The sequence below is a fragment of the Brachyhypopomus gauderio genome, chromosome 10 (assembly GCF_052324685.1).
Source record: "Brachyhypopomus gauderio isolate BG-103 chromosome 10, BGAUD_0.2, whole genome shotgun sequence".
NCBI classification, from domain to species: Eukaryota; Metazoa; Chordata; class Actinopteri; order Gymnotiformes; family Hypopomidae; genus Brachyhypopomus; species Brachyhypopomus gauderio.
The window spans coordinates 25,233,885-25,250,841 of record NC_135220.1 but is presented as its reverse complement, the minus strand read 5'-3'; the positions used below and the strand labels follow the sequence as shown (position 1 = coordinate 25,250,841).

General features: G+C 43.3%; 1 protein-coding gene across 1 annotated transcript; it reads left to right on the top strand.

The window, feature by feature from the left end:
* Positions 1-411: 411 nt before the first annotated feature.
* On the top strand, positions 412-16,957 carry LOC143526225 (uncharacterized). Its single transcript, XM_077020870.1, has 24 exons — positions 412-1,037; positions 1,552-1,686; positions 1,968-2,060; positions 2,285-2,365; positions 2,915-3,026; positions 3,981-4,230; positions 4,530-4,640; positions 4,885-5,019; positions 5,151-5,228; positions 5,498-5,599; positions 6,155-6,298; positions 6,429-6,512; positions 8,613-8,773; positions 8,885-9,047; positions 10,653-10,760; positions 10,861-10,963; positions 11,951-12,238; positions 12,570-12,642; positions 12,790-12,879; positions 13,018-13,207; positions 13,432-13,667; positions 14,167-14,323; positions 14,593-14,719; positions 15,292-16,957. Exons 1-20 carry the CDS (start codon positions 950-952, stop codon positions 13,130-13,132), a joined length of 2,514 nt encoding a protein of 837 aa, XP_076876985.1. The 5' UTR covers positions 412-949; the 3' UTR covers positions 13,133-13,207; positions 13,432-13,667; positions 14,167-14,323; positions 14,593-14,719; positions 15,292-16,957.

Genomic DNA, 16,957 nt, shown 5'->3' with positions numbered 1-16,957 from the left:
TTAAAAGGCATTTCTAGTACTAGGACAGGTTGGTTCGTTACTAAAAACATCACTTCATTAGACTGCCACCTCAGGCTAGCTAGCTAACTAGCGTCAGCCACTTACCTTCAAAATTGCAGAGGTAGGATGAAACGTAGAACTTGAAACCCTTTTCAAGTTTACTCTGTGGCGTTGTACTTACGACAATACGACAATACGACGCACATCGTTGACGGGAACTCCAAGAGGCACCTTGTCAATTTAGGCTCGGCCATAGGCTTCCGCATACCAACCGGAAATATAGTAACATCCCTACACCAAACAGTTTCAAATGACAGTAAAATTGACCAATCATATCTTCCCTCTTAGTGGGCGGGCTTAACTGTATGATCATTTCCGCCCGCTGTGGTGACGCTAGCCGACATTAGCTGACGTGCGCGTTGTTTACAAGGACGAACAAGGAGTTGTGGACCTTATTTTGTTGGAACCTTATTTTGCTTAAAAAGTTATCTAGTACATATATTATTGTTTATTGCGTTTCTAAAGCTGTACTGTCTCAGTTTTTTTATTTTTTATTTATTGCAGTTAATTAGGAAAGGGGTGTGGGGGAGCGGGCCCACTTTTAATGGTCACGGTTCGCTACTGATATATTATATATATGGTCTCTGGTATGAACCCTTTGGGTACAAGCCAGGCTGCATCAGGTTATTGTAGCAGCCTGGCTGATTTGGTGTTTTGGTTTTAAAAAATAGGAAATTGTGATATGACTTGCTACTCAACTTTGGAACGTTTGGATTAGAATGTTTGGTTGGGAAGGTGGAATGTTTGGATTCAGTTTTGATGCTGAAAAGCTCAGAACAAGTCGCAAGACATTTTGCTCTGTGGATTACTATCAATACAAAACTAACAAATCTCTCTATTTTTTCTAGATCTTTCTCTCTTTCTATTCTTTCTATTTTTCAGGTGGAGAATGAGTTTTTACTCTAGGAGAACCGACCAGCCTAGGCCTAGGCAGGAACAGAACCACTTCATAGACACACCAGGTTTTACCACTCATGGTGAGAAAAATACATTTTCATATACTGTACATAATTTTATACTTCTATGTAAGACAGTATATTAGTTATTATGAGTATGGATTCCATAGGCTTATTCATAATAATTAAAAGTTAAATATACACATTTATATAGTAGGTTTCTAAGGTTCAGAAAAATAACATGTATATTTATTCTACTGATGACTGTCAAGCTCTGTATTTCATGTGTACATGATAATATAATTAATGGAGCATGGGTTACTTCTTTGATTTCTTTGACTCAGCACAATTTTCATAAATCTTAACATTGTCCATGTGGCCATGGAAAAAGCAAATAAAAATAAACACTTTTAAAAAGAAACAGATTTCTAACATGACATCACAAATTCTTAAACATTCTCCCCACATTCTAATGACATCACATGGCACCATAGCCCTTGTTATAATCACTTGTTCATTGGGAAACACGTACAAGGCATTTGAGCCTCACTGGGAGGCGTGCTGGGTTTCACTTTACCTACTGTGGGATTTTCAGGTGTGCCCTACAACCCCCAAGAGACAGTGATCCACGCGGATCCCTGTGGACCAGCACCCTTCCCTCACAGAAGGACGGCGGGACCCTCAGATGTCGGCCATGTTAACATCCCTGTAGAAGGACCACTCCACACTGGTACTGTGTAACACTGAAGATTACATGCGTATTCAACAAACCAAATAACCATGCATGATGAAGTAGAAAAAAAACATTTATTACATTTGTTTGTAAGGTCTGGCAGAGGTGCAGAACCATCAGCTTTCTGCACATGACCTGACCAGTTTTATCAGAAAATATGACATGACATATTCTTCAACATTGTAATGAATTCAAATGGCACTGTAGCCCTTCTTATAGACCTGATGATCTTAACAGTACACATTCCTCTGTGCCCTGGGTTGGTGTTTTGCATTTAGGCCCTGACATGGAGAGGCAGAGACACCTTGCTCAGCCCCATGTTCAAGGCGAGGTCCTGAAACAGATGGATCCAGTCAACCTCCAGCCTGCTGGTGGGTATTTGCGTATTTTGGGTATAACGTTGCTTTGTGTGGAATGCTACGGTTGCTATGGACGCTATTATTGCTATGGAATTCTATTATCGGCTAGTTAGTTAGGTTAGCCTAGCGAAAGGTACCACGGAGAGTTTAGAGACAATATGGCGAGGTGATCTGTCTACTGCACTGTTATTCGTATAGTACATAATCTTTTTCTTAATGTTCATTCAACATGACAGCAGATGCCCTTCGGGGACCAGTTGGAGAGCAGTTGATCCTGGAAGAGGATTGCGATGAGAATTATATCCCATCTGAACAAGGTACATTAGCTGTCGCATACTACCTGTTACAGTTTAGGACCCCGGATAAAACTTTACCAGAGCCGGAGTGGCTAATCGGGAGATTCGGGAGGATTCTCGATGGGCCGGCTCATGTCAATCTCTAGTTTGGGCCGATTGGGATGGAAAAATAATTTTGGGCCGGATTTGGGCATGAAACTCCCGGGCTGAAAAAGTGGCCCACTCCGGCCCTGAACTTTAATATATGTTACTGAAATGGTATAATTTAATATCCACCATTGATAAAGTCTACAAGCTACAACAGTTCCATCATTTAAAAACTAAATTATAACACTGACATAATAACTTAATAATATATAATAATATTATAATATATAATAATTATTATATTAACAACACAGTTCCAGTTGGGACTCCTGTATGTTCGTCCAAGCTATAGCTACACTTTATAACATAGATTCAATCTCCATGCATTATGGACTTAAATATTTGAATTTGTGGGATTTTGTCTTGATTTGAAAATATCATACTTCTTGTCGGTATATTCTTCTTATCTGTATTGCTCCTCAGATATCCATGATTTTGCCAGACAAATTGGCATTGACCCTGAGAGGGAGCCAGAGCTCCTATGGCTGGCCAGAGAGGTGGCTGTAGCCCCACTACCTCCTGAATGGAAACCCTGGTAGGACAAGCTCATTCTCATACAGTCACCCATAATGAAACAGTTTTCTTATCCTTACACACAGAGCAGTGAGCGTTGGTGTGAGTGTTGGTTCCTTTTAGAAAAATCCAAGCATACTCTAATGTGCCCTTAATTGAGGAATGGCTTCCATTCCAAGAACTCTACGTCTCATTCATGCTGGCTCGTTCATTCAGGTTCTTGATTACCTGACGTACCAAGGCCCTTTGTCCCCTATAACTCAGTTATAATTTTAAGTACCATTTATAAAAGTAGGATGCATCAGGACTTTATTGTGAGTGTCATAATGTCACACTGACTCTCTGGAAGCTTGCAAGAAGTGGGCATTAAATCACTTATGACCTAGGTGATTAGATGAGCAAATTAGACAGCCCAACTTTTTTTTAAAGACCATGGAACTGCAAGTCTGGAGAAGACTGAATAATTTGACTGGGAAATAAGATTGGGCAAGAGAAAATATAACAGGCAGAAGAGGATTGTTTTTGAAGTTGGGGAGTTTGATGTGACATGAAAGATCAGACACATTTTAACATATGAAATCATTTTTGGATTCTGTATTCAAATGGTTTGGGGGAAAGTATGTTATAACCTTATTGTCAGGTGTAATAGTGGTGTTTTTATATGAGTCAGTACCTTTATAGATAAAACACACAAAGACAAGATCCAGGAGATATTTAATGTTAGTTGTCCCCGAAACTAACAATTGCAAAGTATATAATTAATATTTCATCACTCTATGCAGCAGATTTGCTTGTAGACTTGCCTTCTGGCACTATTAATCTGAGCAATGAGACCCAGAGCACCACTCAGTGTTTCAGATGTTGTCCTGTTGACACCTTTGTGGACAGTCCTGTGCTGGAGAACCTGGGCTTGTCTACATGTCATGTGTTTTTATGTGTGTTTATCTGATGAGCTTGTCTCCCTTTCCTACTCCAGTCAGGATGTGACTGGAGAAGTTTATTACTTCAACTTCTCCACGGGCCAGTCCACCTGGGAACACCCCTGTGATGAGCACTACCGCCAGCTAGTGGCCCAGGAGCGGGAGCGTGCTCACCACGGCCGGACTGCCTCTGCCATCTCAGGCTCCGCCTCCACAGGAACCAGAAAGAACAAGGAGAAGAAGAAGAAGAAGAAAGAGAAGAAGGAGAAAAAAAAGAAGGAACCAGAGGGACTGAAGGCCCCAAGAGTGAGTTTGGATCTGTGTACCCTAAAATGTATTTTGTCACACAGCAGTTATATTTGTCACACTTTCTCTTCCATTCTACACATTCTTGACTGCTGTGTTTCTAATAACACTGAAATGAATTGAACAATTATTTGCTCATCGAAGTATATCAAAAGATTTAGGATAGCAGTCGCCTAAAGTTGAGCAGAAAGGAAAAAGAAAGCTAATTTGTGTGTGCCATTCTGCTAAAGCTCTCTCTCTCTCTCTCTCTCTCACTCACACACACACACTCACTCACTCACTCTATCACTGTCTCTCAGCTGCTGGCTCCTCTGGCTCCACTGAGAGGAATGTGTGACCTTTCAGTTCCAGGACTGCGAGGTTCCCTGGGCAACTTCACAGACCTTCATCCTTTAAAGTCCTCACTAGGGGTAAATGTACTGTCTATATCCTCTAGTAGGGGTGAACATGTACAGTCTATATCCTCTAGTAGGGGAATGAAACCTCATTGTATACTTTTATAAGGTGGTGTAAGAACAAACCCTACATACGTCACTGGAAGTAAAAGAACACGTCACTCCTCTGCAAAGTTTAGCTTTTACCAAATTGACTTTGAAGTGATGGAGGTCTGAGTTCATGGCAGAGGTGTAGAGCGTATGATGATCTGTATCTTAGGATGTATCCGGAGCAAATTTGCATTCGCTAAGAGGACGACAGCTGGAGAGTCTGGCTCCGCCCATATTTAATTCAGATCTGGAGGTGGATGAAGAGGAGGAGGAGGAAGAGCAGAAGAAGGCGTCTGTCCATGAGGTGAAAACACCCGCTAGAATATAATGCTCTGATTTTTAGCTCACTGTCACCTTTGTAGTCTTTACACTGCAGTAAAGTATGAGGAATGATTTTCTGTATCCGTGTTGCGGTGTGTGTTTGTGTGTACGTAGAGTCTGCTAGAGTCATCAGACCTGTTGCAGAACCTACACGTGGACCTGGACGTCCTGAAAGGGGGACTGCAGTATGAGGTGGCCACGATGTTCTTCATTCTCCCTCACTCACACATTATGTTCCCAGCTTTTCACACACATTTAAACAGCGCCACTAACATCACTGTGTGTGCTCACGTGATCTTGGTGTTACTGTAGCACCTTGCTCTACCTTTCACAAACACACACACACACACACACACACACACACACACACACACACACATTATGATCTTGTGAATGTCTGTACATGCATGTTCATGCATATGTGTTTGCATGTGTTGGTGTGTTTGTCTGTGTATGAGCAGGACAGTGAAGTCAGTGGCAGTGCTCCTGTGGAGGAGAGATCCGAACCAGAACGCCAAGATCTCGCTCCGTTAAGAGACCACAGCCCTGACCCACCCTTGCAGGTACTCATTAACACTCACACTGCCTCTCTTCCTATATGTCTCTCCCTCCCTCCCTCCCTCCCTCTCTCTGTCTGTCTGTCTGTCTTTCTCTACAAACACTATAGCAGTGGTATAAGTGAGGGGACCTCAAAGTTTATTTGAGGTTAGGGTTTTATTTGAGGTCATGCGCCAGTGTTTTTCTTTCAGTGTTTCTTTTTGTCTTCTTCCTTTCCGTCCATCCATCCATTTATCCATTCGTCTGTTAGTCATATACATCCACACATCCTCTTGTTTATCCATCCATCTGTCTATCCATCTATATATGTCATTTCCATTACCTCATTCATTTGTATTGTGCACTAGGCCCCTGGCTCTCTGAGGGTCATGCACACTTCATACAGAAAAGACGAACCATATGTGGGTTCTATAAAACACCCTTTGGTTTCAGTTAAGGTGATGGCAATAAATTAAAGACTAAATAAATAAATTAAAGGCAGGGAGAATTCATTTACTCACAGCTCAGTGATCACCTAAGAGGCCGAGCCAATGTGTGTTCATCACACGGTGTGTGTGCAGGAGAGCGTGGAGAGGGAGCGCTTGTTGAGGGCTCATCTGGAGGAGAGAGAGAGGATGCAGGCTTCACACACATCCCAGCTGGAGCAGCTCAGATTACAGCTCGACTCTCAGCTCCAAGACACCCACAAAATACACAAGCAGAAAGTAAGATCCCACACCCACACGATACGCACACGCAAAAATGCCTCTTCTGCCGTACCCAGTCGGGTGTTTATGTGTATAAAGATGGTGAGAGTTGTTTGTATTTGTTTGTTTTTCTTGTGTGTGTGTTTAGGAGTTAGAAGTGCAGAAGATGATGGAGCAACTGGACATGAAATCCAAAGAGCTCAAAACTCAGGAACTGCTACTCCAAACTCAGGTACTTTACCTGCGTTATTTGAGTGTGTGTGGGTGTGTGTGTGTGTGTGTGTGTGTGTGTGGGTGTGTGTGTGTGTGGGTGTGCTACTCCAAACTCAGGTACTTTACCTGCGTTATTTGAGTGTGTGTGTGGTTGTGTGTGTGTGTGTGTGCTACTCCAAACTCAGGTATTTTACCTGCTTTATTTGAGTGTGTGTGTGGGTGTGTGTGTGTGTATGTGGGTGTGCTACTCCAAACTCAGGTACTTTACCTGCGTTATTTGAGTGTGTGGGTGTGTGTGTGTATGTAGGTGTGCTACTCCATGCTCAGGTACTTTACCTGCTTTATTTGAGTGTGTGTAGGTGTGTGTGTGCTACTCCGTGCTCAGGTACTTTACCTGCTTTATTTGAGTGTGTGTAGGTGTGTGTGTGCTACTCCAAACTCAGGTACTTTAGCTGCTTTATTTGAGTGTGTGTAGGTGTGTGTGTGCTACTCCAAACTCAGGTACTTTACCTGCTTTATTTGAGTGTGTGTAGGTGTGTGTGTGCTACTCCGTGCTCAGGTACTTTACCTGCTTTATTTGAGTGTGTGTAGGTGTGTGTGTGCTACTCCAAACTCAGGTACTTTACCTGCTTTATTTGAGTGTGTGTAGGTGTGCGTGTGCTACTCCAAACTCAGGTACTTTAGCTGCTTTATTTGAGTGTGTGTAGGTGTGTGTGTGCTACTCCAAACTCAGGTACTTTAGCTACTTTGAGCGTGTATGTGCAAATGGTACACTGAGCTCCATTGTATTAGGTGCCCTTATAGCTTTACTTATAAGTTACTAATCATTCGTCAGTCAGTTCTTTGTGCTGAGAAGTTAACTGAGTCAATGACCTGTTTTGAAGGAAAAAAATGAATAGGTCATGTCTGGAGTGTGCGTGTGCGTGCATGCATGTGTGTGTATCTTCAGTCCAGTCACTCAACTGCCTGATAAAATGATCTGTGTGTGTTCGTACTGTTGGTCTGTAGGCTGCAGATTTGAAGAAGAGGAGACAACAGCTGAGTGACGAAGAAGATGAAGTTGAGAAGGGGATAGAGGTGCGTGTGAGTGTGTGTGTGACCAGGTGTATGTGTGTGTGTGTGCGTGTGTATCTGAGAGTGTGTGGCCAGGTGTGTGTGTGTGTGTGTATCTGAGAGTGTATGACCAGGTGTGTGTGTGTGTGTGTGTGTGTGTGTGTGTGTGTGTGTGTGTTTGTCATTGTGAACTGTTATGCTAGGTTGTGTGTGTCCCCCAGGTGTGTGTGTGTGTGTGTGTGTGTGTGTGTGTGTCATTGTGAACTATTATGCTAGGTTGTGTGTGTCCCCCAGGGGTGTGTGTGTGTGTGTGTGTGTGTGTGTGTGTGTGTGTGTGTGTGTGTCATTGTGAACTGTTATACTAGGTTGTGTGTCTGTGTGTCCCCCAGGCTCTCTCACGTGTCCTGAGAGAACGGGACAGTCTGCGTGCGGAGCTGGACAGACTAAGAGATGAGAGGAGGAGAGAAAGGGAGGAGCTGGAAAAAGAGAGAGAGGGAAGGAGGAGGGAGAGGGAGGAGAGCAGAAGGATGATGGAGGAGAGAGAGAAGCTACTGAGCAATACAGTGCTTCTACAGGATAGATGTGATGAACTCCACAGAAGGCTCAGGTAATACACACACACACACACACACACACACACACCCCCACACCCCCATATACACACAAACATGCTATAATACACATCCTGAAGACTTGGGTAATGTATACGTATACCAACTTCTGTCGATGTGCTGGAGGTTTAGATAATATATACACGCATACGCATGTGCGGGCACACACACACACACACACACACACCCCTGGGGGACACACACAACCTAGCATAATAGTTCACAATGACACACACACACACACACACACACACACACACACACACACACACACACACACACACACACACCCCTGGGGGACACACACAACCTAGCATAACAGTTCACAATGACAAACACACACACACATTAGCTTTGACAGAGTCAGTACTGGTCTCTGGTGACACAAATGCACGGTACACAGAGTGTGTACAATGTACAGATCTGTGTTGGTGTGGTTTGTGTCTGTCAGCGAGGTGGAGCAGAGAGAGCATGGAGACGATAACCTGGAGAGAAAGAAACAGGAGGAGGGCAAGGAGAAGAGCAGAGAGAAGGAGGGCTCCCTCGGAGTGGAGGAAATGGAACCTCCTCTCTCCCCTGTGCCCACCTCCCACAACAACCACAGCAGCATAGACGAGTATGTGGGGGGTGTGTGTGTGGGTGGGGAGGGAGGCTGTCCGATTGTATGTATTTATCATATGTTTATATACTCGTTTGTAATCTCCTCTCTCTCTCTCTCTCTCTCTAGCTTGCGGGAGTATATCTCGTGTGAAGGTGTCTCTCTGCAGAGAGCACGACGGTTCTTGGAGAAAGAGACCCGCTGTCTGAGAGCGAGACAGGCAGCACTAAGGACGGCCCACCCCAGCCCGCAGAGGTCCGCTGCAAGAGGTTCTGCTCAGCCTCTCTGCCAGGTCCGTCAAGTCTAGTCAGTTTTATTTATAAAGCGCTTTTTACAAAACATGGTGTCACAAAGCAGCTTCACGAGCGCATGGGTCCAGATCCCTAATGAGCAAGACGGGGGCGAGTGTGGCAGAGACAAACTCCCTAGGTGGATTAGGAAGAAACCTTGGGAGGACCAAGACCCCAAAGGGAAGCCATGCTCCATTGGCCCAGCAACTTTAAGTTCATATTTATAGTCCTGTGTCTATCTGAGCAGTCACAGTCTCTCCAATAGGGATGCTGGGCCTCAGGTAGGATGCTGGCCGTATTGGCACATGCATCCACGGCATCAGCACATCCACTGGCAACCCAGAGCATCTTCTAGCTGCTTTATGGAATTGTCTTTGTAGAAACATGTAGTCAAGATACAGAATGCAGGTTAAATATGTAAAATCAAATTAAACTTCCATATATATAGTACACGTGCCAGTGATTTAGCATGTGGCTCCAGCAGGCTTATCCCTAGCAGTATAACTAAAGGGAGGGGCCTGGAGGTGACCACAGGCATGAGGGTACTGAGACATTACTCTGCCTTCGGCTGTAATCTTGTCGTTTTCGGAGCTGAGCGCAATCCTGCGCTTTGAGAGAGCAGCAGGTGAGATGGATTATGGTATGCAGTGAGTTCACTCGGATATTGTGGAGGACTATTTAATGCTTTATAGGCCAACAGAAGAATTTTAAAATCAGTTTGATATTTAACCAGGAGCCAGTGCAACGCTGAGAGAGTAGGACTAATGTGATGCACTTCTCAAGGCCTAGTTAGGACTCTGGCTCTTGGATTCAAGTTGGAATGCAGCAAGTTGGACTTTCTTTAGGGACTGTTTAGAGCATCCAGTTAAAAGACAGTTACAGTAGTCCAATCTTGATGAGAGAGTGGGCCAGTTTCTCTGCATCTGATACCGAACGTACATGTCTCAGCTTGGCAATATTACATGAAGTTGCAAAGGCAGCATTAGTGACATTGCATATGTGTGTGAAAAATGAAAGATGCAAATCACTAGAGACACCTAAACTTTTAGCAGGAGATTCAGGTGTTACTGAAAAGCCATCTAGTGTAATAAGAAGATTTGACCAATTGCTTCTTGCAATCCAAGAAGTAACACCTCAGTCTTATCAGAATTTAGAAGAAGAAAATTAGACACCATCCAGTTCTTTATTTCTTGGATGCAGTTCTCAGTTTTGGTAGTAGTATTGACATCATCCAAATTAGAAGATATATATAACTGAGTATCATCTGCATAGCAATGGAAGCTAATACCATGACTACAAATCCTTGCTAGCATATATAATAGAATAACATGGGACCCAATACAGATCCTTATGAGCATTCATTATTTTCAAGTACAAATTGGTAACGATCGTTCAGGTAGGATTTGAACCAGGACAGTGATTGACCTCAGACCTCTTTATCTGAGAATATTAAGAGATTGTTAACTACTTTAGACGGTTTCAGTGCCGTGGTGGGTCTAAGCACATTAGGTCTTGCAGTGCCTACAGCCATGTAGCCAGGTCAGATAGGAGACAGTAGGAAGCATGAGTGTAGTTCCTATTAGATGTTCTGCTCCGCTGTGCTGTAGGAGGTGAGTGAGCTGGAGAAGCTGAGGGAGACGGTCCAGAAGGACCACACGCTCCTGAGAAAGAAGGAGGAGAGACTCGGCCAGCTGGAGACCTCACTGGCAGAGGAGGTAACACACACACACACACACACACACGTATGCCTGCACCCACACACTTACGTACAAACCCACATTAATACCTACCTGGGCTTTACAATGTTTTTCTCAGCTGTCATGTGATGAAGGCGAGCGGCTGGTGGGAGATCGGAGAGTCTCATTTGATGTCAGAGACTCAGAGACGAGCAGAGACGAGTATGGCCAAGAGGAGACGAGTGAGAGACACACTCCATGTGCATGCACAAAACACACACACGGGCAGACATTTTGAGAAGGCACTAATTTTGGTTTTCACAAAGTTTACTACCACAGTTTTTTTATGGTGGCAATGTGTATTGATTCTAGATTGTGATTAGATGAATTGCAATTAATTGCAAAGTCATTCCCTGTGATGAAAATGACTTTCTCACAAAAATTACTGCATTCCAGCTTCTCCATTTCAGCCCTACAAAATGGCATAAGATAATTTCAGTGTTGATCTCGTTAGTTCAGGAGAAAAAAAGTTAATGAGGATAAGACAGCTTGACATCAATCTGTCATGATGATTAGAAGAGAAGACTGGTTGCTTTAAAAGGGTAGTGGTGCTTTTACGTTTTCTCCTGTGAACTATGGTCACCTCCAAGGAAACACGTTCAGTCATCATTGCATCAAAAGTGTTTCACAGGCAAGGACAGTGTGGCCTTGTACGATGCACCCCAATCAACCATTTATCCAGTCACTAAGGACTTTGGGGAGAGTGCTTCAGTTGCATGAAGGAGGCTTCAGGGAGCGTCTCCTACAGTAGTGTCTCCTACAGTAGTGTCTCCTACAGGAGCGTCTCCTACAGAGGAGGCAGCTATGAGCCTCCTCACACCATCAAAGTGTGGGGTCACTCCCAATGTTGCCTAAGCAAAGCACAGCCATGAATAAGGGAAGGTATCAAAACATCCTTCCAGAACAACTTCTCCCAACGATTCAGGAGCAGTTTAGCAGCAATTAACAATTATGGACTGTTAATAATTGTACTTCATTATATCACATAAACATTTGACAAAAGGTTCTTAAAAAAATAAACTGAGGAAGCAAACTGTGAAAACTAAAAATTTGCCCACAACTGTAAGCAGCTCTAGAGTCCACTCTGGTCTTGTTGGTTCATAGTTGTCTGATGTTTTTATCTCTCTAGCAGTAATACACCCAAACCCTGGTCTTCCTCTCTGTTTCAGCACATGCAGTGCCAGTGAAAGTGCAGCAGTTAGCAGAGTCCCTGCAGCTGATCTCTGGCCAGCTGAACACGGTGCTGGGTGCACTGGGATCTCTCACTGGGAGGACCGTCCAGCCCCTCCCTCAGCCACCTCCGTCCTCCTCCTTCCCTCCTGCCCCGTCCTGGGCATGGACACCAAGCCCCGCCTCCTCTTCATTGGCCAATCAGAACAGTTTCTTACACTGTTCTGTCCCAAAAACACACGGGTCTGACCTTCATTTGAACTCCCACTGGAGCAAACTCTTCCCTGGTACGTAGAGACAGACACACCCCAAACATTAGCAGTGATGAGCAGTGGTCACCTCAGTGGGCTGCAGTGATTTTCACTAATGCTTCATTTCTTCATCACTCGTAAAACCTTTGAATACAAATAGAAACTTCTGCCTCTCCCTCAAGCACAAACCAGTCACTGCTGGAGTTATAGCCTTTTTTGCATAGTTGATGACCTCCATTGATTTTCTGTGCTTGGATAATGCCGATCTTTTCCAGTGCAAGTGTGGTGCAGTGTAGAGACCTGCTGTGTCAAATTAGCTTCAGAAATCTAAATCGCACTACCTGTATTAAGACTGCTCTGATTTTAGGAGTTTCCATGGATACCAGTGCCCGCTATCCCATGAGGGCTACCAGAGCATATTGTGGATACACTCCAGCAAGGTGACTACACACACTTGCACACCAGTGCAGGCTCGGTCACAATCTCTCACTCTCACTCACAGGGTCAGTGCTGCTGTTGATTTTGAAAGGAAAATTGATGAACTCATACAGTGCTTTTCCATTATGTGTGTGTGTGTGGGTGTGTAGTCACTCCTCTGAGCTAGATGGCCAGAGGCTGCAGAGACTGATTGAAGACAACAAAAGGTGGCTGGAATCACAACGCAAAGACCCAAATGTGTATCCTTTCACAATCTCTCTCTCCCCCTCAGCTTATACACATGTATGTATCACACACAAACCAGTACGGGAACAGAATGCATCATATTTTCACACACACTCTCTTGCACCCTTGTACTCTCCTGAACCTCTGCCCAGGCCTCTCTTCACACGCTACCCAGCTGCCCCACCCACCAATGGGCTGGTCCAGCTCGGCCTGGACGAGAACAATCAGATCAAGGTCTACCATTACCGAAGAGGCACAACCCACTGATGTCCATGTATGTCCAGTGCAAACATCAGTGGATAGACAGAATACAAACATGCCATCAGCATGTACACATTACAGGTGATGTTGCTGACAAAGTCAAGTCAGATTTAGCATAGTACTTTGAAATTCCTTTTTGATAAAAACATTATCTAATTGAAATTCAGATGGTATATCTAACTGTAATTAGTGATTAAGGTATTTCCGCCTACATAACACATTGCAGTGGAGGATTATACTTATTACGATGGCGGTGGCAGTGTTGGATGTGACTAAAACGAGCTTGAACGTCGTCTTTCCTGCAGGTGCTGAACCTGCGCTCTGGCGTGTCCCGCATGGCGGTGGTGTCCTTGAGGGAGTTGTACTCCAACCTGCAGAAAGGGATGGACCAGGAAGTGGAGGTTACAGCTAAGGTCCTCCTCCACAAAGCAGCGGAGTCCAATGGCTTCATCAGGCAGGACGTGGACACAGCTCTGGACAGCATGGTGCAGAACTGCACCCCCATTCGGAGCATGAACGCCCTTCTCGCTGGAGGACTCTGGTCAGTTAGTCTGCAGTGAGCTTTAAACTGTGGCTTTCAGATAGCAACAACAGTCACAAGAAGCTAACACAGCACTAATTTTGGCTGCTGTTTTTTGCTGCTGTTTTTACCTCTTCATTGTTCTTTCAAAATATTGCCCTGGCCTATATCAATATTTTTAGTTATTTATCCTCTTATATATTATTTTTATTGCGTTCCATCTCCGCTCTGCTGATCCAAACTGCCCTTCACAATGCTTAAAAAATAGGCTAGTTAGCTAGCTCACAGAGGACATACAAACATTTTCTGTTTAAAAAATACAGGATGTACACTAACTGGTGCAAACTAAGCAATCGAATAGAATATGATCATTTTATTGTGCACTTAGATCATACATAAGGGTATTAAGTTTCTTTATAGAAGCTAAAAGTTGTACTGTATACATTGATTGGATGGATTAATAGTTATTACCTTATTTTTTTGAATGCCCTAATTTTTTTCCTTCTGTTTTCCTTAAAAGTCTGAATGCTGCAGTAAGAAAGTGTACTGCTCGGCACTTGGCTACTTTGGTAGAGAAGATTGGTGCTGGCCAGTTATTGTCTGGGGCGAAAGACGTCACACCGCGAATTATTCCTGTCAGTCTCCAAGTTGGCACAGGACTCTTCACAAGAAACCAGGTTAGTACTGGGATCAGAACGAGAATTCTACAAAGCTTATTCAGTTTCCCAGATAGTAATCTTTTACTGATTCTTTTAGTCTCCTAGTGTGATACTCTGAAGTCAGCAAATGCTGCTAAATTGTAGAGTAATAGAAGCACTATCGTGTCTTCTAGACACAGACAGCCTTGTAAACTTGTGCCCTGGTAAGATAAATGGTTGGTGTGCTGCGAGTTACGGGTCTCTCACTCTCGGTTCTCTCCTGTTTTGGGGTCTGTTCCTCGTCTCAGGCGCTTGGGCCGGCGTATCCTGCTGTTCCTGTCCTCCCACCATGACTTTGATAAGATGGTGGAAAAGTACATCCCTGCCAAAGACCTGGCAACCATCAGGGACACTGTCCACACTCTGAAATCCAAGGTAGCGATTCATGTTTGGATACATGATGAGGATTTTTTATCCCATCCACTATGCCCCATGTTTACTCACTAAACAAACTTATTCACAAAACTTTTAGGTGAAACAGACTGCAATAAAAAACCATCTAAACTGTGATGGTAGACATATATTGTAAACAAATACTCGAGTACAGGGCAGTGTGTGGCACCACACATTGTATTTACAGTAGGGCATGCACAGTGTAGTCCCAGACCCAGTAGTTAAAGGACAGAGCATGGTTCAAAATGAACCGGCTTGAATTTCAAATACATTTATCAAAAAACTATTCTTTCAGAAAGTCATTCCACTGATATGCTAAGAGATGCCAGAGATAAAAAAGATAAAAGATTGACCAGAAATACTATAATTCCTATATTAATTAATAATATTTATAATATTGATAATAATCATTCCAGAGAGTTACCATAGTTACCAAATATTGTCACTTTAATTGAATGAAATCTTTCTAGGTTAAGAAAATGCTTCTGTAATAACCCAGTGCTGTCCAGGGTTGATTTATTGATCATTGTTCCTTTTAAATGTTCTTTTTATAGAGCTGGTTAGGGAACTCTACCCCCGCAAGCCACAACTGGTTGAGCAGAAGGTGCTCCCTCTGCTCTGGTAGCTCCTGGGGACCTCCAGCAACAGTGGTACGGTCCACGGGAGGGGTGGAAGCGTGACGGGGCCACTGTCCACCTATGCCAAGCCCTTCATGCCCACATGGGTCCGGCGCTGCTGGACTGTGCTGCTTCCCAACCTTCCAATATCCGCAAGAGACTAAGAGAGTTTGTGAAGAACCTCCCGATCACCTGAGAGCTGCCAGCCAGACCTCCAGACCAAAATAAAGCCCAACATGGATTCTACTTGAAGATGGAGATGTTTGTGCATTTCTTACTGTGCCTGCACTCTAAATGAAAGAGAGAGGAAGAAAGTCAAACGTTTTTAACATTTTGAATGAGCAGAAAGCTAAATCCTTAAACTCAGAAGTCCTTTTAAATAAGGAGCACAGATTTTAGTGAATCACATCAGGTTTAACACGCCTAGGAGCTCTGCTCTGTTTGCACTTTGAAATACTAACACTTATCATGATAACTGTTGTCATGGTGACTATAGATATATATTGTTCTATGATTGTTATTTTCTTTTCTTTTTTTTGGCCCACCTCCACCCCCCCCCCCCCCCCCATCTTTGGAGGACAACTTTGTTTTAATATCAAATAATAGATCAAATAATAACAATTCTGTATAATAAAGTGATGACAATTATTGGGGTTAGGTGGACCATGAGAGGATAGAATATAGAAAGGAAAGAAGGGAGAGAGAGAAAAAGAGAAAAGACAGGAGGGCGGGGAAGAAAAAAAAAACATACATACATATATACAAATATATACATATATATACACACGCATATATAAAAAAAAGATATATATAAAAATAAATAATAAAAAAAAACCAACCAGCTCAAATGACCACTGCAAAGTAGAGCAGAAAGTGTACCCAAGACATACAGCACAAATGACTGATGTATATATATGTGTGAATGTGTGTTTATGTGCAACACAAAAGTGCAACATAGGATAAATGTACAGAATGTACTTGCCAGCGAGGGTAGAGAGCTGCGAAAACTTCCCCCCCAGAGGCCAGAGGTAGGCAGAGAAAGGCCCGGGAATCCCACCCGCCCACGGCCCCCCAGGAGCTGTGGAGTCCCAGGGCTGCACTTGCCTGTTGACATATCCTGAGGTAACTGTGCAGAATGTAATTTATCACATGCACAAGGAACAACGATCTATAGTCTTTTTGTTTGGTATACGCAATGTGACTTTTCAATGAAGAGTCTTAAATGGTTGTTTTTAAAAAAGAAAAAGCTATGATTCACAGAATTACTTTTGTACTGTATTGCTAATAAGTGTAATGGCACAGTATTAGCTTAATATATGCTGTATGATGTTGCAGTATGTAATGTACATTTTGCAGATAGATGAACACTCCTTTAATGAGGTACTAACTAATTGATTATGGTCTATGTTATAAGTGGGACCTGTCCTAGACTTTTGCATGACCAGGTATATTGGTGGAGTAAACAGAATATGTTTGTACTTTAGATGTATTTTCATGCACAGATGTTTGAATAACTTTGCATGTAAAACAGATGTATTTTTGGTGAATTGTAACAAACAAAACATTTGCTGAAATCTAGCATCACACTAACATACAGTAAATA

What these genes read in the sequence shown, in the direction of transcription:
- LOC143526225 (XM_077020870.1), top strand. Translation starts at nt 950, where the DNA reads ATGAGTTTTTACTCTAGGAGAACCGACCAGCCTAGGCCTAGGCAGGAA. An exon ending in AGAAGGCGTCTGTCCATGAG is followed by an intron (nt 5,020 to 5,150) that starts GTGAAAACACCC and finishes GTGTGTACGTAG; the next exon opens with AGTCTGCTAGAGTCATCAGA. An exon ending in AACTGCTACTCCAAACTCAG is followed by an intron (nt 6,513 to 8,612) that starts GTACTTTACCTG and finishes TCTGTCAGCGAG; the next exon opens with GTGGAGCAGAGAGAGCATGG.